The sequence below is a fragment of the Eublepharis macularius genome, chromosome 7 (genome assembly GCF_028583425.1).
Source record: "Eublepharis macularius isolate TG4126 chromosome 7, MPM_Emac_v1.0, whole genome shotgun sequence".
Classification (NCBI taxonomy): Eukaryota; Metazoa; Chordata; class Lepidosauria; order Squamata; family Eublepharidae; genus Eublepharis; species Eublepharis macularius.
The window spans coordinates 83,229,238-83,253,392 of NC_072796.1; the positions used below are offsets into that span (position 1 = coordinate 83,229,238).

General features: G+C 42.9%; 2 protein-coding genes across 2 annotated transcripts in view; one reads left to right on the forward strand and one right to left on the reverse strand.

Annotated features, from left to right (window-relative positions):
- SPIDR (scaffold protein involved in DNA repair) overlaps window positions 1–17,674 on the forward strand; it is a 273,651-nt gene extending 255,977 nt beyond the window's left edge. Inside the window, exons 16-21 of the mRNA XM_054985150.1 lie at window positions 2,335–2,545; window positions 3,514–3,666; window positions 10,409–10,502; window positions 13,555–13,669; window positions 15,992–16,045; window positions 16,956–17,674. Coding sequence (XP_054841125.1) covers window positions 2,335–2,545; window positions 3,514–3,666; window positions 10,409–10,502; window positions 13,555–13,669; window positions 15,992–16,045; window positions 16,956–17,114 — 786 coding nt within the window. The 3' untranslated portion in view covers window positions 17,115–17,674. The remainder of the gene's footprint in view (window positions 1–2,334; window positions 2,546–3,513; window positions 3,667–10,408; window positions 10,503–13,554; window positions 13,670–15,991; window positions 16,046–16,955) is intronic.
- A 1,848-nt stretch (window positions 17,675–19,522) lies between these two features.
- CEBPD (CCAAT enhancer binding protein delta) lies at window positions 19,523–21,297 on the reverse strand. The gene has a single exon (XM_054984297.1). The coding sequence runs from the start codon at window positions 21,050–21,052 to the stop codon at window positions 20,090–20,092; it is 963 nt and encodes a 320-aa protein (XP_054840272.1). The 5' UTR covers window positions 21,053–21,297; the 3' UTR covers window positions 19,523–20,089.
- Window positions 21,298–24,155: the final 2,858 nt, after the last annotated feature.

Here is a 24,155-nt window from a genome sequence, read left to right on the forward strand (position 1 = left end):
CACCCAGTGCGAGAAGGGCAGGGAGATTCCCGTTCCCTACTTGCACCAGGTGCGGTAAGCCCAGTGGCTCCAGCTCCGGTGGAGCAGCTGATTTGGTGCTTCAAATGCCTCTTTCTTGACCCTTTGCAGCAGCATGGAAAGAGGCATTTTAAGCCCTGAAGCTGGCACTCAGCTGCTTGTCGGGGAAGCCCCCGACGAGCAGCTGATTCCGGGGTTTAAATACCCCTTTCTGGGCTGCTGTGCAGGGGCAGAGAAACGAGCATTTAAACTCCATGACCCGAAGCTTCCTGAAGCTATACAGATAGCTTCGGGAATCTTTAATTCGGGTTTTCCAAAACAGACCTGTCATGCTGGGGCCGCTTTGGAAATCCCAAATCTTTGCGAATCTGGTCCGATTTGGGTATTTTTCCTGAATCAGAAACCTGAATTGCACATCCCTAGTTCAGGGAAGGGAGTGTATGAGCCCAGCCACAAGCCAGGGTGATGCCTGCCCATCATGATCAGCTGTCTTGTTTGTCTGAAGCCATTGGCTTTTGGTAATTCATTCTATACTACATCCTTTAAGGATGCGTTCAGTGTTTTTGTCTGTAACAGTGATACAGGATTGACAAGCTCCTGAGATTTGTTTATATAATCATTTACTTTTTATTTTTATAGTTGTTTATTTCAGTCTGGACCATTGTGTAGACTTCCTTTAGTGCTATCACATTGATGAACCACAATGCACTCAATTAAGGGACAAACTTAAAATTTGCAAAACCTACAGATAACTCTGGAAATATAACAAAATTTTATTCTAGTGGCTGGCCATATCTCTTAGATTAATACTTGTAACAGATACATATTTTCTACCAAGTTTTATTGGTAATAATTACACAAAACATCTTAATCATAAGTTTAAACTCTCTTCCAGTATGAAGTATAACACAGTGGGTAGGCATTTTTTATTATGAGGTCATTTCTTATCTTTTATTTTTAGCTGAATATTTTTTTCTTCCTGTCCTAAACAAGCAGGATATTTATGTTGTTTGGGTAGATGCATTAGTTTCACCCAGTGCCTTTTATGAATCATCTGGTTTCTACGAATCCTTAAAAAATGTTGAAGTTTGTCCCAGAGGAAAACTTCCAGGTTCTTGTATATATAGTAGCTTTTACCAAGGGAGTGGAGCAACATTATACAGCCTAATAACAATGCTCTTGTGTTTCTCTTATGTAGATCTTGGTTTTCTTTATATGAAAAAGGTTTAAGTCATCACACATGAGGAATGTTTTCAAAGATGGTTGGTTAAAGCAGTGGGCCTCCAGTGCTTGAAAGTCCTGGTACAAAATATTGTTTATATCACCGTCTTAGTTCCTCTCCCCAACTTCAGTGCACAACAATGGCTAAAATAGCATTCTGTTTCAAGGCATGCAGCTCTGTGCCACCTGACTTTACAGTGTGCAACTGTACTTACTACAGCAATTTGCTGGTTCAAAGCTGTCATGACTTTGTGGCCACTTTTGCAACTTTTGTTCCCATACTTTCAAGTTCTCCCTCTCTTCCTAAACTCATGCAAAGAATGCCATTATGTCACCTAGGCTTTCCCTAAAGTCTAAAGGCAACAGTACTTGTTGTAACTCTTGCTGTCACAGAACAGTGGGTAGGTTTGGCTTGCAGCGGGAAGAGAGCAAGAGGACATCAGCAGACTGGATCCAGAGTTTCCATGAATGAAGCATGTTTGCACCAGTGATTTTTACCACATTCCCACAGCAGCTCTCTTTGTCCCTCCCCACTGCTGAGGGTCAAAAAACCCTTCAGAACAATATATTAGGTTGCACAGAAATGAGCTGCAAGGAAAGGGAATGGGCTCCAATTCTCCTCACGTCAGTGTTACAGAAGTGGAACCTGAGCTCTGGGAACAAGTTCATCTTGTGTAAGAGTAAGATGTTGATAGTGACCAGTTTCCTCTTGGTGCAGGCCGTTGTGCCGTGTGGTATGTTGTTCTGGATGGTTTCTGGCCCTTGGCATCAGGGTGTTTTTGGGATGTAAGGTTGCTGGTACAAACTGCTTCTGCAATTGCTTCTTTTCTTACGAACTTGGTTCCAACCTTGGTTCTGCTTGCACAGGTGCTAGGAGCCTTGCAGTCCTTTTCTCTAGTGCTGTATCACAACCACACATATAATCAAGCAACATGTCACACTGAATGACAGCCCGTCAATATTGAAATGCAGGCAGCCAAACTGAACAAGATTAACTTCTTCCAAATCTGATCTTGGAGACAAAGTAACATCAGTTTAATCATGTGTTGCTTATTTATATGTATTTTATAATATTTGTTTTTTTTCAAACTCTAGGTAACAAGTAGTGCTCCCTCAAGCCAAATACATTTTTGGCTGTTTGTGACTGATTTCTCACTGCAGGATGAGGCCGAGGTCAGTTCTGGATTTCCCAAAACACTACCAGTCTCTGTTGCTTCCTCGTGTGTGGTTGATGTGGAAGTTATGGAAGTACTCAAGAATACTTCCCATTGTGTTGTTTTCTTCAAGGATGCACTTTGTGAAAATGGTAAGCACCAGAGCATATGCTGCCTAATCAACTACTATCAGTTCTGTAAGATTTTCCATGTCACCACAAAATATTTCCTCAGAAATCAGCAATTTGACAGTATTCTGAATTTTACTGAAAGGAGAACCCTTGAAGAATTTAGCCCTATGTCTCTTTTTGTTCAAGAATACTAAAGTATTATCTTCCAGTGTAACTGTTTCTCTCATCTTGAGAGAATGAGAGATGTGTGACTTTTGTGTCTTAGGCATGTCTCAATCATGAGTGAAGCTTCAGAAAGAGTAGGATGGTTTAAGGCTTCCTTTGCTCCAGTTTTTGGAAAGAAGCAGATTAGCCCTATCACCTGCAGTTATCTCAGTGCATTGGCCAAATTGCCCTTAGAAACATAATGGCCAACATCTGTTTAAATCTTTCTTCTGCTGCATCTGTAATTGTCAACATAGTATTCATTGTTGTATATGCCTGTGCTGGAAAAAACTAGGATTGGATTCACAGTCTGGGGAAATTAATCACTAGATGATAATGACCTTTGGTCACTGTGAACCTCTCTTGCTTTTGAGTTGCTGACCTGCTTACAAAAAAAGTCTCTTGTCAGACTTCCAGATCCACTGAATCACCCATTCCATTGGGCAGAAATCTGGGGATCAAAGTACAGCCTGTCTGACTTCTGAACAACTTGGAACAGCAGCCCCAATCCCTCCACTACGACAAAAGCAGAGAGCAATTCTGTGAATAACCACAAGCCTAACAGATTTTCTCTCCTCTAAATATTCCTCATATTGGGATGGTTGGGGTAGAGGCTTCTTTGCTTCACTTTATCCTAATGTGTGTTTCATTCCCAGACTTCAGCACATCAGACAAAATTAAGTTTAGTGAAAAGCTGGCTGGGAACATTATTGGCCCAGATAACAAATATGGACATACACATGCCATCTTGTTACTGTAACATATCAAAATGTCTTTGTTGGCAGGTAGGATTATTTGCATTGAACGTACCATTCTCTTGTTACAAAAGCCCCTTTTGTGTATGGCTGCTTGTGCTGACATCACTGAACTCACTAGCCCTGTAAAACTAGATGAGCTGGATTCTGCAACTCAAGTCAATTCCATTTGTGCCGTAAGAGGTTGGTACAACTCTCTCTGAGGGTAAAAACTTTTCTAATGGCTTGTCTTACTGAAATGTTCAGGAGGACTGTATTAACATAACAGTGTAGCAAGTAGGGGGTGGGATTCTTGGTGTGTGCTGTTATCTCATCCTGTGTATGGCTTGACAAGCAAATGCTCCCATTATAAATGTTAGCACACTTACTTGGGGGGGGGGGGGAGCTCAACCTACCTTTTTCAAAACTTATTAAAACCAAAGGCAGTGTACAGCTAGAGACAGCTCTGCTGTCATTTTTTCTTTCTTTTGAAATGAAACTATTATTTTAACGCATTTCCCTTCTGCAACATTTAATTAGCAAACTAACAGCATTACTTTGCTAATTACTCCTACATTCATCTGTATTCTGTTGATGAACGGTAACTAATTACCATATTGACCCCAAATCATCAATAGGAATTGAACTACCAAAAGATATATAGAATGAACTGTCCCCATCTTCAGACAAGTAGCCCCTGTGTACTAGTCCAACATTGTTTCAGTCATTAAAGTGCAATCCTGAGCAGAGTTACACCCTTCTATGTCCCTTAATGTTGATGGGCTTAGAAGAGTGTAACTCTGCTCAGATTATGATGGCAGTGTTGACTAGAGATGGGCATGAACTGAAATACGAACCAAAGTTTGTGACAAACCGGGTCGGTTTATGGTTTGCAAACTGGCAGTTCCTCAGAGCCCATTTCTGATGAACTGCCACGAAGTTTAGACTGGTTTGTTTGGTTCATTTTTTGGTTCGTCGCTGCAGACAGCCTGGCGTCGATCAATCAGTTTTCTAGGCAACAGGGGATGGACTTCCTGCAGACCTTCTGCTGACCCAGAAGTGGCCTTCTGCTGGCCCAGAAGTGACCTTCTTCTGACCCAGAAGTGATGATTTGCTGACCTGGAAGTGATGTTTTCACAAACTGGTTTGTGAACTGAGGCAGGTTCATAGTTCGTGAAATGCGATGAACCACGAACTGCATGGTTCAGGTTTTTCCCCCCAGTTCGTGCCCATCTCTAATGTTGACCTATTTGCCAATTAGACAAATGCAGCCGTATTTCAGTTTTATTTTTTTAAGAGCACATGTGCATCAGCTTTTTCCCTAGGAAGCTGATGGAGTTCATATTTCATTCCAGTAGTGTCCCTCATTAGATCTTTGCTTCTTTGTTTTGGCGGGGAGGATGGGGGTGGAAATGCAGAGCTTGGGAAAACAATTACAATGAGCATTGTGGTCTCCTTCCACCAAGACATCTGCTTGCAAGGAAGAGAGCTGCAGTTTGCTGCTCCACATGGTAGAGTGTAGTTCCTACAGGAAAATCGACATTGTGGTAGGGAATGTCTCTACTCGTCTACACTTTCTGTGGGACAAGGAAGAGGGAAGAATCTCCATCCCACCATCTTCCTCATTTTTTTAGAATGATGAGAGGGAAAGAAAGCGGTCAAGAGAGGGAAGAAAGGAAATGTTCTCTTTGTTTGTCGTTGCTACATTTACCCTCCTCCTATGCTTCACTGCCAAATGCCCATGTACACAGGGCCCAAGTAGGGCAAGAGGAAAAAAGAAGGATCTCCCCCCCCCCTTTCCATTGTCTCCATCCCTGCATGACTTCACCAGATCCTTTTGCTAGCTGCTTCCGCAGCTTAAAGAGTGAAGCATCAGATGAAGATGCCATTACTGTTTTCCCTTTAATGTTGGGAACAGCCAGGCTAAAGTTATAGTAGCTCCTCTGGCAGCTTGGAGGCAGCTCTCAGAAGGGAGTCACAAATGCCCCCCTTTTCTACTGCTAACACCCCTTGGAACCAGGTGTTCTGGAGCCAGATGAACTAGAGGCAATTATTGTCTTCTCTAAAGACCGGGTAGATGCAGGAGGCCAGAGAGGCGTATGACATCACCATTTAGCAAGCACTAATAATCTGTTTGGCATCTGTGATCAGTTCTGGCTGTAGTTCTCTGGACAGTGCTGGGGCTTTGAATAGGATGGCATGGGGAAATAGGTAGCTGGAACATGCCTGCCTGCTTACATGTTCCAACTTGACTAGCCCACACATCTGTCTCATGCACTGTATTCACACACTAAGCTTGGCTGCAGAAAGTTATTAGTGGGTTGAAGCTGGCATGTATGTATAAGCTGTTGAATGGCTTGTGAGGAGTAGGGGTATGTGGCAGCAGTAGTATGACCCCTTTATTTTTCTGTAATATTAAAAGATTCCTAACAATAATTTGGCCTGCCTAATCCATTCCCAACCCCCAAATATGGCTCTTAATCGTCCCTGGTTGACCTGTTTCAGTGACGGTGCACATGCTTGCAATGCAGAAAGTTCTGTTTTCAATTCCTGCATCTCCCCATAAAAGGTCTTCAGTGACTGGAAAACATCTTTATTTAAGGCCTTGGAAAGCATGGCCAATCACAGCAGACAATATTGAGCTAGGTAGGCCATTGGTCTGACGCTGCACAAGATAGCTTCACATTTATACGCTCAAACAAGTTTACTAACGGATAGTGTTCCTTACTATCTTTCCTGACCAGACTCCATTGTTTTCTTCAGAAGAGTATATAGTTCTGCAACACTTCATTATATGTGTGATGTTGTCTATAATAGGTTCAGATTCATTTAGTACTGCACTAGTAGTTTGGTACCACATAAACTTTGTGGGGAGATTAGCTGGTTACCACATTTTTGTCAGTAGATGATTCAGGTCTGATGTTGTGAATTTTTCGTTTTTGTCATTATTTTATACATCAATGCTGCTTCCAAAGTTCTTAATACCTAAACAGTACAATAACGCTTACCATCAACCCTCCATTTTGGTTTGTCACTTTCTCTCCTCACTTCATGTTGATGTAGGACCAGCTGTTTTCTGCATAAGGCTGAGAAACAAGTTTCTTGCCATTATCACATTAAATGAATAAGACGTAAAAACAGCCTTGCCAGATCAGACCACTGGCCCTCTCTAGTCCAGCATCCTGTCTCACACAACAGCCAACCAGTTACTCTGGAGTGCCAACAACAGAGCGTAGAAGCTGAGGCCATCCCCTGATGTTGCCTCCTGGCACTAGTATTGAAAGGTTCACTGCCTCTGAATATGGAAGTTCCCTTTAGCCACCATGGCAAATAGCCACTGATAGACCTCTCCTCCATGAATCTGTTCTAATCCTCTTTTAAAGCTCTCTATGCTCTCACTACATCCTCTGACAGTGAATTCCCCATTTTAATCACTTGTGCAAAGAAGTATTTCCTTTTGTTGTGTCCTAAATCTACTGCCCTTCAACTTCCTTAAATGCTCTCAAGTTCTAGTATTTTGGGAGAAGGAGAAAATGTTCTCTTTCCACTCTCGTTGTCCTCTGCATAATTTTATAAACCTCTATCATGTTCCCCCACCCTTAGTTGTCTCTTTTCTAAACTAAAAAGTCCCAGCCTCTTCATGGCTTTGCAGAATGTCACAGTTGAGAACTAGAATGGTTTAGCAGAAAGTCCTGACCTGTACCTAGCCACAGAACTCATAATGAAAAGCTGAAGCTGATAGCAATGTGTCCAAGGCTGATTTGCAAAATGAATCCATGAATAAGCATAAGTCAGAATTGTCTGCTAAACTAATGTTCTTAATAATCTGTGTTTTCTGGTTTTATTTGCTAGGTCTTGTGGATGTTCTTAGCTTTTGTAATGACTTTCTTGTGTTATACTTGTAGACCACCTTGAGTATAGTGTGCCTGGAAAGATCACATGCAAATCAATTAAACAAAATCAATAATATTGAATTATATAAAAAAAATTGCTCCCCACAGATTTACGGATAAGAAGGGCAATTATTTAATAAGTAGTGCAATCTGAAACAGAATCACACTCTTCTAAGTCCGTGAGTTTAGAAGGTAATTTAGGATTGCATTGAAAACCTACTAATTTTGTTCATGTGATCATATTGCAAGCTTACTTCTCTTGAGGAGAGTTGGGTGATTCGCTACTTTTCATCTTATTTCTTTTTTTTTTTAATAAAATTTTATTGGAATTAGAATAATATAATTTCACATTGCAATCAATTCCCGTTTCCCAATTTCTAACCCCCTCCCTTTCCCCCCTTTTCTTTTGACTTCCAACAGTTTTCCAACCCTTTGTCCCTTTTCTCTTACTCATTTTAAATTCATCTATCTAACAAACATATACTTTCCCTTTGATCTAAGCAATAATTCTTTAACTATTTTTAATACTCTATACCTTATCTTTGAGTCCCTTCTTCCATATTAGACAAACAATTTGTCCCTTTTTAACATAATTTCATAGTTTCCTGGTTTCAAATATTTCTATAAACCATATAACATATAAACCATATAACCCATGCATTTGTATAAGTCAACCAATTTAACTTATATTCCGTATATTGCTTTGTATAACTATCCTCAAAAGTTATCAATCAATTTGATCCATATATTTCTTCAGGTAGGCTCATTCAGTTTAACATATTACACGTTTATACCAGAAACAATGTTAATTAATCGGTCCTTATAGTTAATTATTTTCTATCCATTTTCTATATATTTTTCTATATATAACACTCTAACAAAATAGCTGCTTAGACATTTTCATTTCTCTCTCTACCCTCCGGTAAAGTCACCCCCCTCTACATTTTGTCATATTTCAGTAGTTCTCAAACTGCCACAGTTCTCTTCCCACCTCCCATTTCTTCAGCACATATTGCTTCAGCTTCTCCCAGTCTGTGTTGAACTGTCCTGGGTCCAGATTTCTCAGTTTTCTTGTCATTTTGTCCATTTCGGCCATATACAGCAATTTGTAAGTCCAGTCCTCAATAGTTGGCACTTCTTGTACTTTCCATTTTTGCGCATACAAAAGTCTGGCCGCTGCTGTCATGTAAAATAACAGTGTTCTATATTGGGCTGGAATGTTCTCCATTCCCAGGTTCAGTAGCAGGAATTCTGGGTTCTTATTAATTTGAAATTGTAAAATCTCACTTATTACTTTTATTATTTCTCCCCAGTACTGCCTGGCTACCTCACACGTCCACCACATATGGTACAAAGAGCCCTCATGTTTTTTACATTTCCAGCATTTATTAGAAGTGTTCAGATTCCCTAGCGCAATCTTCTTTGGTGTCATGTACCAACGATAGATCATTTTGTAAATGTTCTCTTTAATATTAGTACACGTTGTAATCTTCATTGTGTTTTTCCACAAGTGTTCCCATGCCTCCATTGTTATTTCTTTATTAAAGTTTATGGCCCACTTCACCATTTATACTTTAACTATTTCATCTTCAGTATACCATTTCAACAGTACTTGGTATACCTTGGAAATTTCCTTCTTATCCTCTTTTAAAAGTGTCTGCTCTAGTTCCGAATTCTCTGTTCTTATGCCTCCCTTTGCACAATCCGAATTGTAGAGATCTCTGATCTGCCTATACTGGAACCAATCATAGTTGGGTGATAACTCGTCCTGTGTCTTTATTTTAATTTTAGAAGATTCTATTTGGGTTATCTCCTTATATGTTAAACACTGTTGCTCAGTATAGACAGCTCTCGGATCTATTACTTCATACGGAACTACCCACATGGGGGTTCCTTCTTGTAGGAAGTCTCTATACTTCTTCCAGGTTGCATATAGGCTTTTCCGTATGTAATGATGTAGGAACATAGAGTTCACTTTTACTTTGTCGTACCATAGGTATGCATGCCATCCACTTTTCATCTTATTTCATGAGGTTATTGAAAAAACCAATCAGGGTCACCATACATGCTACCACAAGCTCCTTGATATGTACGTCAGTCTGTATACTAGTCTTGATCAATTTGTGCGTCTTCATATTTTTCTTGTGAACTCAAGTGTACTTTCAGACTTCCATAACAGAAATCTTCAGCAATTGTCAAATGTTGCATGTCTCTGAATACCAAGGGGCATAAAGTATTTCAAACCCTTTTCTTTACCAGCCTATTTAATTTAAGTGAATATTCTAGCACTCCTGACCAATATGTATTACCATTGCCACGCTTGCTTCTCCAATATATTTGAGTGATTCTTGCACAATTCAATGGGGATTACTAGGTGTTTGGCCTTCGACATATATTCTGAGGGCTTGGCAATTGTAATCCACTCATTTGCAGGTGTCCCGGATCACCAATCTCTGTTTTACTTGCAAAAGCTGCTACATCCTTCACATTTATTGCTTGGCTCAACACATCACCATTGTTCTAAATCTTTTTACTGGCCTTCCCATAAAATACCCAATTTACTTGATTTATTATACTTAGCAACAATACTTAACTAGTTATCCGAAATATCTCTGGCCTTCAGTTCACTAACATTTTTAGTCACGTATGTCAGACTTTCTTTTTTAAACAGCAGAGTTGATTTCCTGGTTATATCAATATAAATAAGGAGTATTTGAGCGTGCACAAACACATACACACCCATTTTCCAATTAACAGTATGAAATAATGTAACTAAAAACGAATTTTAAAGCAGCCTGTTTAGAGCATTTAACATTGTATAGGTAAAAGAAAAGTTAACTGAGTTGCTTTATAATGGTTCTGAAGTCAGTGAAATGTTTTTTTTAAATGAGGCAAGTCACAATATACCTAAGGTTACTTTTTTAAATTTACTTTTAAAACACTCATGTCTGCTGCAAAGAGGCATCCTACCCTAATCTAATTTTGCATGAGAGTTGAAAGTGGTCATGGTCAATATACGTTTCCCCTTAGCAAACGTTTTCCTTTCTTCTAAGGCACTGTTGTTGGTGTTAATGAGGGAACTGCTTTCTCCTGGCCTGCATGCAACAGATGTGGAAGTGGAAAAGTACAGCAGCATCCCCAAGACAGGTAAGAACATGCTTGCGTCAAGTAGCATGCAGATAAGGGCAATCCTGTGGGCATTTATTTGCTACCCTGACAATCTTGCTGGTCTCTAAAGGGCTACTGGACTTAAATCCTGCTGTATATACTACTTGACGTCTGAAAAATCTTGAAAAGGTCCTCATCAAAGATTCCTAAGGAAATTTAGCAATCATGGGATAAGAGGGCAATGTGGTCCATGCTTGCCAGATGTTGATTGAGGTGTGGTCACATCTTTGATTGTAGTTACTCCAGATAAGCAAATAGTTTTTCAAAAGTTGTGGAAGATGTTTTGAGTTTTAATTGTGTCCTGTAATATTAAAATGGGTGGGCTTTGTGCGGACTGGAAAGTCCCCAAGCATGGCTAGCAAACAGGCAGGAGGGGGTTCCTGCCTACTTGGGAGGTTGGATTAAAAACAAAACCCAAAGGAAAGGTGATTAAAGTAACGTCAAAAGCCTCATGACCCCCTCAAATAACTGCCAAACGGCCTAGAAACAAAAGTCTGCCTATGCCGGTCATCTTCATGCTGCCAAGGACTGCTATGGCCGGGCAGATTTCTGCAGGAGCAGGTGGTCCTTCAAATGCACAGGTTGCAGATGAGATGAAGCTTTAAGTGCCATAAGCAATACTTTGAATTTAGCTTGGAATCAAATCGATAGCAGAAGAAAATCCTTTAGCACCAGTGAAGTATGTAGTCTGAAATTTATACCATATAGTTATCTTGCTGCTGCATTTTGAACCAGGGGGAGCTATCAAGTCTCTTCAGAGGCAGCCCACATAGAGTGCCTTCTAGTAGTCTAGCTCAGATGTGATGAGAGCATGGATAACTCTGGCCAAATCACCCTGGAAGGACCACAGCTGATGAAACAATTGAGCTGGTCAGTGGTGTGACATGCCAGAGAGGACATCGGAGCCTCCAGCTGTGATCTGTTCGCATTCCTAAACAGTGACCAGTGGGAGTTTGCTGGGTGACCTTGGGCCAATCACACACAGCCTAACCTACCTCGCGGGGTTGATAAAAAGATAGAATGGAGGAGGGGGAAATAGGGTAAGCCACTTTTGGTCCCCACTTCACAGCTTGCACTTTTGAAGGAAGCCTCATGTTTATCATCATTGGACCCCAGAAACGAGGTTGCTGGATATTATGGAGATTTATAAAATTGTGAGCCCTGTGAACAAAGTAAATGGAATACTGTCATTCTCCTTTCATTCTTTCTCACTCTCAAAACTTGAGAATGCTGGGTCATCCAATAACATTCATTAACACAAGGAACTCTTTGTGGAACACTTACTATCAACTTCCACAACTTATTGCTTGGTTTTAAAGAGGGTCAGATGCATCTTCAGTGGCTGTTGAATATAACTAAGAACTTTTATGTTCAGAAACACTGAGCCTCTAAGAGCCAAAACACACGAGAAGAAATACCTAGGTTCAGCACGTGTTCTCTTACCTCAAGGTTTGCCGGGATCTGTAGGCATCCTGGAAGCTTAAAGTTTAGCATTTACAGAGCAGCAGGAAGGAAAATACAGGCGCCTGCTGCTCTGTAAATGCTAAACTTGTTCTCTTACCTCAAGGTTTGTTGGGAAGTGTAGGTGTCTTGGCAACTTAAAGTTTAGCATTTACAGAGCAGCAGGAAGGGGAAGGGAAATACAGGTGCCTGTATTTCCCTTCCTGCTGCTCTGTAAATGCTAAACTTTAAGCTTCCAGGATGCCTACAGATCCTGGCAAACCTTGAGGTAAGAGAACACGTGCTGAACCTAGGTATTTCTTCTCGTGTGTTTTGGCTCTAAGAGTTGCTGTGGATAAGCAGCGGGGTGGGGTGGGGGTGGCTTTTTTTATCATGCCCAGCTTGCGCATGTTCTAGCAGAGTTTCCTAAACATGTGTCCATTGGTGGACACATTCCTGTATTGGAGATAAGCATTCAGGTTATGATTGACATGGGGGTGATTCCCACTGCAAATGTCCCAGTTGCTGTTTTCTGTCAAGACAGCCTTCTTCTGATCGTTAGAGAGCCCCATGGAAGAGAAGAACTACTCCCCATTACTCGCAGTTTGCCCTACCTCTCAGAAGGATTGTGACTCATTAAATGATATTTGAGAGCCAGTTTGAGTAGCGAATTGCGTTTTGCACTAGTGATAAGAAGATCTCAATTTAATCCCTACACAGCCACAAAGCTCTCTTGTATGTGCATGGATTGGTCAGTGTGATGTTATCCACACAGGGACAAGCTTTTGTAGTTCCCCCTTGGGCCCTGCAGCTGCTGATACAGCACAGCGGGAGCAAGACATCTACGTAACAGGTTTCCTTGCTCCAGACTTCAGGCAGTGGCTGTTACAGTCCCTGTGCCACCTGGGCTGTTTAAGTTTTCTTTTATATAAAGGCAATTGTATGTTGTTAGTCACTATAACAACCTGAGGTTAGAGACTATTTTTTTAAAATGAAAGCTGGTAATTTGGTGATCATGGCACACAGATTGTTATATTGTTATAGTGATTAACAATAATCAATTGCTTATTTTTAAAAAGTGGCGGGGAAAATAAATAGCTACCATGGGGACAGAGGCAAGCAAAATGGCTGCTGTGTGGGTGGGACTGGAAAAATCTGAACTTTCCCACCCATACAGCAGTCATTCAGGCAGTAAATCAGGTTCTGGAAAGGTTGGAGAAAATCCTGAGAGGCTTCCAAAAGCCCCATGATGCTATGGGGAAGCAGGAAAGACCCACTTCCCAGTGTAGTTGAATGTGGAGCCAGTGACCTGTGTGGAAAAGACCAACTCTCAGCCTAATTTAACTCGTAGGCTTGTTGTGAGGACTAAAGTAGGGGGTTGGGAACAATGTAAACTATTCTGAACTTCTTGGATGAAGGTTGAAATTAAAAATCCATAAATACTAGAAATGAAAAGATGAATATTCTTCCAGTTAAGATCAAAATTAACCCCAAGAGGTTTGATAACATATCTTGATCATTTTGGACCAGTCCAAGGAATAAGGGGAAGTGTGATGCCACATGCATATGTGCCTTGTCTCGTGTATTTCAGGGGATCGCTGTCCTGCAGCCGATGTTCAGAAGCCTTAATTTCTCCAGTTCTCAAAATGCACCTAGAAGTCTTTCTGTACTGTAAGTCCCGGCCACTTTGCACAGTAAAAGTAAAGGTAGGAGAAGACCCCTGTCATCTGAATTTTGTTCATCTGGATTTAGTGAGGCTCAGTGTCAGTTAAGGAGCTTTGAAAACAAACTCCCATTTCTTTAATAGCCCTGGTTGAAGAAAGATGCACTTCCCTTTAGGCCTTTCTTCAGGCTACAAAGTCTGAAGATTCCCCAGAGTCCCAGTATTTTCACAGCTGGGTCTTTTTCACACTTACGATTTAAACTGCCATTTATGAGTATTTGCCTCAATTTGGCATCTTGTTTTTTCATTTTAGATGGCTTTGAAGCCTCAGTGCAATGTTGGGCTTTCGGGGCTTTGCAATTCACGTCACACTTTTTAAAAAACTTTGAGCATGCATAGGAACTTTGCCATGTTGGATCCCACCCCACCCCCCTGCCCTGTATTTGCTGATTGGGCTGTCCCTGCTCACTGGAGAGGCAGTTGGTGGCAGAGTTCTGGGGGGAAATATGTACTGCTCTCATTTTTTTTTTAAATCCAAGCCAGGAAAAGGTTAAAATGCTGCTGCTTCTTTCCCTCACTGCCGCTTTGATTTGCAAACTGTTTAAAGGCAGGAGAAATGAGGAATAACGTTACAACACTTTCCTAGCTTTGGGGGGGGGGGGGGAAGAGTGTGCTCATACAACTGAGAGTGAAAGCGGAAAACAGCCATTTAATCCTTTCCTGGCTTTTAAAGCCAGGCACGAATAAGCAGTAATATTTCAACACAGCAGGGAATATGCAGCAAGGTTAGAAATCGTTCCTGGATTTGGAAAAAAAAATAAGAGAGTGCATGCATACCTGGGAGGAAGGAAGCCAATGGAAAAGCAGCCTTATGACCCTTGCCTCGCTTTACTGAAAAAAAATGACAGAAAAGGAGTTCAGAGAGCTGAGAAGAGTGAGAGTGGTTAATTCTGCACAGACCAAACAGCTCCTGGGAAAAGGAGAGGGGGGAGAAAAGAAGCAAAAGGGGAGTATAGAGTTCACACTGACATTAATCACGGCTGCCACGACTCGACAGCAGCTTCAACATAACATTGCGGTATGTCTGCAGGGGTGAAAATCGAGGATACCGCAGCCAAACATCGATACTGCGTCCCATGACTACCTTGCAAGTGTGAAAATCCTGCAAACATGGGAAGGAGAACAGATACTGAAACACTCTAAAGTCTGAGTGTGAAATGGGCCCCTGTTTGGAGCAGATTCTAATTCTGATTATGATAGTTAATCTGTAGAAGGTGTTAGACTGGATCTATGGAGGATCCAGCCCTGGAACAGGCACTTTGGAACAAAGAAGCTGAAAGCTCACAAGGAATTGCAAGAGGGGAGAACATTTGGAAATCCACCTCCCCTACTCTAAGTTCTTAGGGCAGGTCTTGAGCAGTCAGATTTTCTTTCCTCTATATTTCCTTTTCCTGTTTGAGTTAAACATGCTTGTTTGAGGTGCTTACAACTGCTCTCAGCATTCCAGCCCTTCTGGAGCATCCTTATTCCTCATTTGTCTAGTATTTGAGGGGTTTAAAAAAATTTCAACTCATTTACAGAGTCATATTTTTCTGCATCCCGAGTTCCCTGAATATAGAGACCCCAACCTTGTCTGTAGGGAGGCTTTGTTTGTTGCTTTTTGTCATCCGCACAAAGGCCACATAGTGCTTTGAAAGCCCTAGAGAGACCAAACCAGTTGATCTGTAGAACTTTGAAGTTCCATCCTTCTTAGGGACCCAGAACTACAATTCCTTCTATGAGAGCATTGAAAAGCCTTTAAAATCTGTCCAGCATTATTCCCTGTTCTGAAGACTCAAGAAAAGCTAATAATTTAATCATATTTAAACCTCACAACAGCTGTGTGGTTAGTCCTGCTGAAAGATTATTATAGTCCACCTTTTTCATATACAGTGCAAGTGAAAATACAATATAATCCACAGCTAGGACATTCACTGAGCAAAGTACAATAATGTACAACATTTAGGACATTCAGTGGAAGAGATACAAGAGGGTATAACCACCATTCAGTTTGCTCCATGCCTGAACAAGATTCAAACCTTTATCGTTTACATCCAATCCAATCCACTGAGCCATGAGTTGTTAAAAGATATTAAAAATAGACAACCTTCCACATCCCTCCAGTACCATTCAGGGCATGTTTTCTGTGTCCAGTTGCTTGACCCATGCAGTGGCTTAAAGGACTGGAACTTTTTAGGCGCAAGTACTGGCTTGCATTTGGTTTCATCATAAGCAAAAAGACCGAATTTCACCAAATGCTACATTAGCCAAGAGTTTACCCATATTAAACTGATCTCTGTTTTGTCATTTTGCTACTTTATATCAGCTCCTTCAAAGGACCATTTCTTTGCTTCTGAAGTCTTCCCCTACTAAGGATGGGGTATGTATACTTAAAAGTACATTTATTAAAGAAATCAGAGCCTCATAAATCTAGTAAAAAGGGATTACACTTTAAAAGGCTTGTTTAAGTTGTATATGCTTTTTTGTGGTACTGGGGCTAACATCAGTAAACCCAACTCTCTGTCTATCTACCTAGTCTCTTGATCTAAAGATCTGTTGCTGTTCTCACTGGGAAGGACTAGAAATGAAGTAACTGGGTTGTGTATTTGCAACCCCATGTATCATTTAAAGTGGATTATGGCCGTATTGGGATGAGTTACCATACTTGTGTGGTCATGTGAACATTTGACCACATGCCGAAACTGGTTGCATGTGTTGTTAATCAGACCAAAAGTAGGCTAAGTATGCCCTCCTGTAACCTGCATTGATCATGTTAAAGGATGCAACCTCTTGAGAATGAAATTGGTGCCACCCATTACCATGGAGACTATAATGCTGATAGTCTCACTTAAACAACCATTTTGCCCAGCCTCAACACCACTCCCCTATTTGATTGTTAATTGACTGGATAACACAGAAGAAAAGAACCTGCTCCTACTTAGCACATGAGTGACAGAGTGTGGCAGTGTAAGTCACAAGCAACGAATGGTCTTCTAAATTTTCTAAAAGCGTCCATTAAAATATAACATGTTCATTGTTTTCTACTGTATTTTAGTTACATATATTGCAATACTGTGTTTCTCAGATTTTAAATCAAATGTGTTTTCTGTTGAGCTTTTCTTAATTAATATGCATTATTATATGCACGCTTTGCTTTTTGAGCAAGAAAGCAGGGAGTTAAAATACATTTTATTTAAGGAGCACCCTACAAACGATATCTTTGAGTTTCTTGCTGGCTAGAACAAGATGTGCAGGATTGTTTGTTTAATGAATGTGCTTTCTCATTACAGAGTTATGAAGTGAAGAGTGTGCTTGGAAAGGAGGTGGAGGGTTTATATTGTTATGTCCATTCTGTAACGAGCCACCCATCTTGCTGTGTGGGACTGGAAGAAATTGACCTCTCTTCTTCTGAAAGAAAGGATAGTCTGTCTACAAACTTTTTAATGTAGTTGTTATGTATTACCAGTAGACTGTATGTGATTGTGGATGTGCTATCAACTGTGTAGTATATTGAGAGATGACTTGGAAAATAGTTTTTTTTAGCATTCAGTACTGGGCATGAGCCCAGTATCAAACATTTTGAAATCCTATTGATCTGAATTTGAGAAATGTAATGTGCACGAGACACCTCTGTTGAAATAAATGGAATTTACAAGTGCAAATGTTTGGTTAGATTATACCCATTGTATGTATATTTCTGATCAGTGATAAGCCATTTCAGAGCACAGCATTTAAATATATTTTTCCAGCAGTATAGTGTTCATATGGAAACTGATTTTTGTAAAGAGTTCAAGGGGCTGTAATGTTGTTTATGAGTAGGTGTGAATAGCTTTTCAATTCACATTCTGAGATAATTTTTCCATTTATGTTCTGAGCTAAACATTTGAAAATATTAATGTAAAGGTTCTAATAATTATTTCTTGGATAATATGCATTGAAACTTAAGTTTGCTTGAGATGCCATGGTATAATGCAGATCTGTATTTATTAATAAATTCAAATAAATATTACTAAGAGTTAAGTGTTTTACTTTCTGCTGATGTGATAAAGTGTCAAGGGCATATTCCACTACTGTGCCAAGTTAATCATTGTCTGAATATAGAGGTCCTTGCCTGTTGTACCTTTTTAAAAAATCAGACACAATTTTCCCATGTAGTAACTATTGCATTATACAGTATAATTAAAAGCAAAGAACAAGAAAACTGACTCAGAAGAGTTATATTGATTTCATAACCATATTTGAGATAATGTAATTTTTAAGCTCCTTTTTGGTTTTTAGATAACTGCACAAACTTTTTCTTCATTTTCTGCACCATTTGAGGACCTTCTAGAAGTTTTTGATGAAACTTTGGAATTGGTTGGGGGAGGGGTTTGTAAGGAGAACAGGAAGCAGCTGCACACATGGGATTTCTTCTTGCTTGCATTGAGCTTTTCTCTTCTCTGTTTGCTGGATCATGGCCATTGCATTTTAAATGGGAAGATGGAATCCTAAACATGCATAACATTGCCAACAGACGGGGGGGAAATTGCCAATTTACTCAAGGCTTAATGGGCAGCTGAAGTTTTTCATGGCATTGCAGTAAATAATATCATGTGGCAAGAAGCATCCCATTTAACCACTTATCACAGGACATTTTTTCTTCAGGCAATTGGCAATCCTACATGCACATTTCCAAATTAATGTATTTATGATCCAGATTGACAAAGTTATCTTTCCTCCTATACCTCTGAAAAGATCCCTTTGCTTCACATCTGAGTGCATTTTTGGTTAGTAAATAGTGCAACATGTCAATCTCATGTAATTTCTGGGGGAGGCTCGTGTATGTTTTGCTGTGTGAACATGCACTTGGGTGCTGTGGCCATCAAAGCTTCCCAGCATGCCTACTTGCAGCAAAAAATACATGGGCTCATATGTGACTATTTGTGTGTAGATTGCTGCTATTTCCTATATGGCTTTCTGTACAGCAATTTTGTAATTCAAGAGCATGCTCCTTCTTTGATCCAGTGTCTTGATGCTGGACTATTCTTCCTACCACCCCATCTTCATTCTTCCCTTATTATATTTATTGTTAGGGGCTGGGCTCTTTCTGTGTATTCATGGTCTATTAAAGAAATAAAATTACTCCTGTGTTGCAGAAACCACTATTGTTTGCTTATCTCTGAAAGTAGTTATATCACTATCAGGCTTGTGCTGATGTTTATATGGTAGCTTCATTTGTCTTCACATGCACAAGTAGTGTCACTGTTTGAAATTGTGTCCGATACCTATGAAGCTAACATCCAAGCTCCGTGTGTTTTTAGTTTGCCATTTGAATTTTGCCATTTTTACAATGCATTCCTTTGCTGTAAGGATGGCAGTTTCAGTATACCTAGTACAAAAAGTATACCTAATATGCCTAGTATAATAATTAAATATTTTTGGCATGATGTCAATTAATTTTATACACTGCAATTGATGAAAAGGTCAGTTTCACTCTGCTTGGACACTGGGTGGGATCTAAGGGAGTTTCTGGAGCTGATGGCTTCTCCAAAATAGTGTGAGGTGCAGCGTAGGAACTTGTGATGGGAATGAATTGGCAAAAATTCCACCCCTTTTGAGAGACTTTGGCGACAACCCAGGCAGCTCAGTCCTATGGAGGTAAGCCAGTTGGTTTCACTGGGCTCAGGTACACCCAATCCTGCATATGACTGCAGCCAGTATATTACTGCTATGAACTGTAAGGATATCATCTCCTGGAACTCTTATTTTCATCGTATGTCAACTGGACAAACACTCTCTGTGCTTTAACCTTTTCTTTAGCAAAAACCAGCAAGTTTATCTCTTCCCATTATTTGTGCTCACCACAACAAAGTCAAAATAAATTTTGAAGTGTTTTTATTTCTAGAAATGATGTAAAAACTGATATAAAAGTTTTGAGCATGCTCAGTCTTATTTTTTTCCTCTTGTTTACAATAAAAAGTGTTTGAAAATCATTTCTTACAAAGTACCATAGCTGCATCAGTACGAGTTAAGGAAAAAATAACCCCACCCCTATCATTACAAAAATAATTTAGGAAGAAAAAGGCAACATTTAGCTTTTCTTTTTTCACTATTTTTGGCAAGTTTTGTGGTTTAAAGACCCAGGCTTAGTTCATTCAAAAAGAAAGGTGAAAGCCAGCTTATTCCGTGTGTTTCTGACCTCCCGGTTCCCTTTCTCTGTCCTTAGGAAGGCAGCAGGCAGGGCTGTCAGGAGCCACCGCCTCCGCACACCGAGGGCACAATCTGGGCGCCCAGCAGGGCTCCTCGCCCTCTCCACACCGAGGCGCGCACACTGGCATTCCTGTCCCCTGCAGCTCCCGCTGCTCTGCGTGGCTCTCTGAGGTATTCTGGAAGAAGAAGTTCAAAGTCTGTGGGGCCCCAGGCCGAAGCGCCCCCTTGCAGCCAGTTACCGGCAGTCTGTGGCCGAGGGGGGCTGCAGGAAGGAGGCGTTGGGCAGCTGCTTGAAGAAGTGTCGGAGGCTGCTTAAGTCCCGGCTCAGCTGCTCGATCTTCTTGTGCAGGCGCTCGTTCTCGGCGGATAGCTCCACCAGCTTCTGCTGCATCTCCTGGTTGCGGCGCTTGGCTTTGTCGCGGCTCTTGCGCACGGCGATGTTGTTGCGCTCCCGCCGCTGCCGGTACTCCGGACTGAACCTGTCCACGCACTTCTTGGCCGCCCGCTCCTTGCCGCCCGACGACGAGGAGGCGGAGGAGCGGCTGCTGTAGCTGGACGGCGAGGCGCTGCCCGGCGGCTCCGGGGAGGTGGGCGGCGTGGGCTGCCCGCTCAGGTTGACGATGGTCTGGGCGCAGGCGGCGATCTGCGAGGGCAGCAGCGAGGCCGACCCGGAGCCCGACGCCTCGTCCCCCCAGTCGGGCTCCTGCTTGACGGCGCCCCGCAGCGGCCCGGGAGGGACGCTAGCGTGCAGCAGGCTGGCCAAGGCGCTGCCCCCCGTCGCGGCCTGAGGCGGCGGGTGGGGCGCGGGCAGGTAGTCCCCGTAGGCGGCGGCGCCGCCGCGCTCGCCGCCCTTGTGGTTGTTGTTGAAGAGGTCTGCGAAGAGCTCGTCGTTGCAAAGCTCCAAGTTGGGCACGGCCGCCATGGAGTCGATGTAGGAGCTGAAGTCGATGGCGCTCTCGTCCTCGTACATGGCCGTGGCTGCGGCGCTCAGCTCGGCCAGGTCCCGGCTGCCGCCGCCTGCGCCCGAAGGCATGGCGCTCGGCTCCTCGGCAGCCACTGCGCTTATGCCGCCCGCCTTACACGACGGACTCAGTTCGCCGCCGTCGCCCGCCTTGGAGTCGTAGAAATTGGCGGGCTCCAGCGACCAGCTCCGGTAGCACGACAGCGAGTCCAGGCTGTCCAGGGCGGCGGCGCTCATTGGAAGCGCTCGACAGGCGTCGCAGGCAGGTCCGAAGCGGCGTTGCTGTGGGCGGAGGGCGCGCGGGGCAGGGGAGCCTTCGCACCTGGTCGGACTCAGGCGTCGCCTCTCGCCGGCGCCCGCCTCCTACCGCTGCCTCGCCGGACTGTCACGCTGCTCTTGGGCTACTCACAAGCGCCAGTCCGAGCCACAACGTCCGGCATGTGGAAGGGAGACCTGGCGGCGAGTTGCCTCCCTGGCGCCTTTATACCGAGCGCGGCTCCACCTCCTGCCCCTTGTGACGGCGGCGGCGGCGGCAGGGAGGGGGTGCCGGAGAAGCCCCGGGAGGCGGAGAGGGCGGAGAGGGTAGGAGGATCCTGCCATGGAAGCGCGAGGAGCCGCCGCCGCCGCCGCCGCGGATTGGCCTGGGAGCGCTACCCCCGCCCCGCCTTTCCCTCTGCAGCTTCGCCACCTTTGATCCCGCGGGCAGCCGCCGCCGCAAGGGCTGGTCCTCGCCCCCGCCGCCCCACATCCCGGCCGCTCCCAAGGGACTGGGAAACCCCACTGGGCGGCCTCGGATTGTTCTGCACCGCGGTGTGCAGCGGGGGCCGGGGGGAGGGAAGAGTGCTGGCGACAGCGCCCAGTTCGTGTGGCTTTTCCTGCTGCTTTGGACAGGGACTTCGCCGGCCGCGCTTGTCGGTGCCAGCGAGCGAGCGCGGGAAGTCCGCGGGCCCGTCCCGAAGACCTGCGCTGCATGGCGCAGTGAAGCAGTTGCAAGCCGCGGGGCTGCTATGGGGGTCGCCTTCGGAGCAGAAGGGATGCCGAAGCGGGCTGCTTCGGCGCTCTTTCCTGGTGGCTCTCGCCAGGCCGCCTCCCTGGGCTGCGCTCGGAATTGTAGGCGGGGGAAGAGGGTGCTCGGGACAGACAGCCACCGGCCTCGCTGCTTTGCGTGGCGGAGAGCGCAGGCACTGATCTCAGCGAGACGTCAGAGAGCTGCCGGCGTTTTCGGGGGAGAGCGAGAGGGCGCTCGCCTGCCTGCCAGCCAAGGCTGTGGTGACGCTGCTTGCTTTTTGCATAGAAACGCAACTGCCCCTCATCTGGGCGGGTTTCGTCGGACTCTGCAGGCCTTGCCGCAGCCTGTAGACACGTGGACGTACAGTGAGGGTACAGCCCAGGCTGCTCTGAACCCGCGGCTCAGGTGACACTCGACCTTTTCCCTAAAGCCTGAACCGCACACTCAAGCTACTGGACCACACAGGCCGATCAGATATTGGCCTTCTCACGAAAAGATACATAGATAATAGGGCTGCTTCTGAATTTGGTTAGCAAGGCCCCTTTCATGGGCACCCGTTGACCCACCTTGGCTTCATGCTAAAAGTTGTTTTAGCTTCTGGAGACAGATTTTTGAAAAGGGATTCACACACCTTAAAATACTGTTCTGCAGCTAACTGAGCCTTAATCCAGGTTTTCCAAAAACCAGTTTTGATCAAGTTTGTGGTGTTGCACTTTATCCCTTAGGAATGTGAAACCATTAAATAATGGATTTGCTTTCAACGCAAAAGGACTCAAGATAGGCCAGTAGATGCACCTCAGTAACTTCAGAAAGGTCACTTTTTTAGCATGCAAAGATACAACAAACATCAATAACTGTTCCTGCATAAAACGTCTTGCCCTACAAATATTCCAAAAGTTACACTGTTATGCATCTGTCAATATACTAAGATGCGTGTCAGAAGTTGTCTCCCTTGAATCTCACTAAGAAATAATAAAGTCATTGAAAAGCATGTTAAAAACTACCTTGCCAGGTGGCGCCAAACCCTGGCCCTGATGTGTCACCCTCTCACACAAATTCAACAATATGAAAAATAATGCAAAAAGTGGACTTCTGTTAAGCAGCTCTGGTTGTGGAACATTCTCAGTGGATTTACCCTGCCCAGTGTTCCCTTTAAAGCAGCGAATGTGCATACTTGTCTAAGAAAATATCCTGTGATTTGACTGTTAAAGCATTGCCCTCTTGTGGCTAAATATTGTACCCACATTTATGATGCAAGCTCTCCTGTGCATACTATACAGTGTACTCCTTTAGGGCGGCTCTACTGCTACAGCATGGCCAATGAGATGCATACTGCATGGTGAATGAAACCATCCAACTGATTCTGAAAGAACATTTTCTATTTTAAAAAAGTGCAGTTTTTAATGCTCATTAATTCAAGGAGGAAATTAGAATTTATAAATTTTAAAAAAAAATCTTGATACCTTAACTTCTCAAACAGGATGGGGAGCATTTCAGGTTGCTATGAGATAGGAAAGTGAAGAAAGACTGTGATTGCAGGTGCCAGCCTGCACATAGGTGAAATCAACAACAGCCAATACATGGGCTTTCTCTGTGGTGGCCCCTACTGTGTGGAACAGCTTGCCTGAGGTCAGGAGAGGCCCCCCTCTTCTGGCTTTCCACAAACAATACAAAACCAAATTATTCAAAAAGGCTTTTTACTCTGATAGGCAGGCTGTATTGTAGGGAGGGGGTCTCAGAGGCTTCACTAATGAGTTAGGGACCATAGACTTCACCAGTATGTTGCCTTACATATTATCTGTTGCTTCAAATATGTACTCCTATGTGCTACCTATGCTTCATGTTATCTAATGTCAGTCCTAGAATTGCTTATGTTCTGTTTCAGCATTTCGTCAACTCTATATTGGATTCTTGCTAATGCTACGGCTTTATAAACTTGTATTTATTTTACCTATGGCATTGTTTTTGGAAATATCCTTAATACCGATTGTACTAATCTCACACTGTGTAATATAAATGACATAAATAAATAAATAAAATACTGTAAGCTGCTTTGAACTTTTATAAGGTAGAAAGGTGGCTAATAAATGCTTTAAATGAATAAATTAAAAGTGTTCCATGACTGGAACTTATTCCACCTGTGGAAAAACTCCATGGGATTTAAGCCATGTTTGATGTTATCTTCAGGTTTTTTTAAAAAAAGCTTTCTAAGTTTCACAGCACTTTTCTGTGAGAAAATAATCATCTTTCTGACTTTGAACAATGTTAGTGTTATTGAAAACCAAGAAAAAACATGGGGATGCTCCAAAAGTCTTTATATCTTGCATGGAA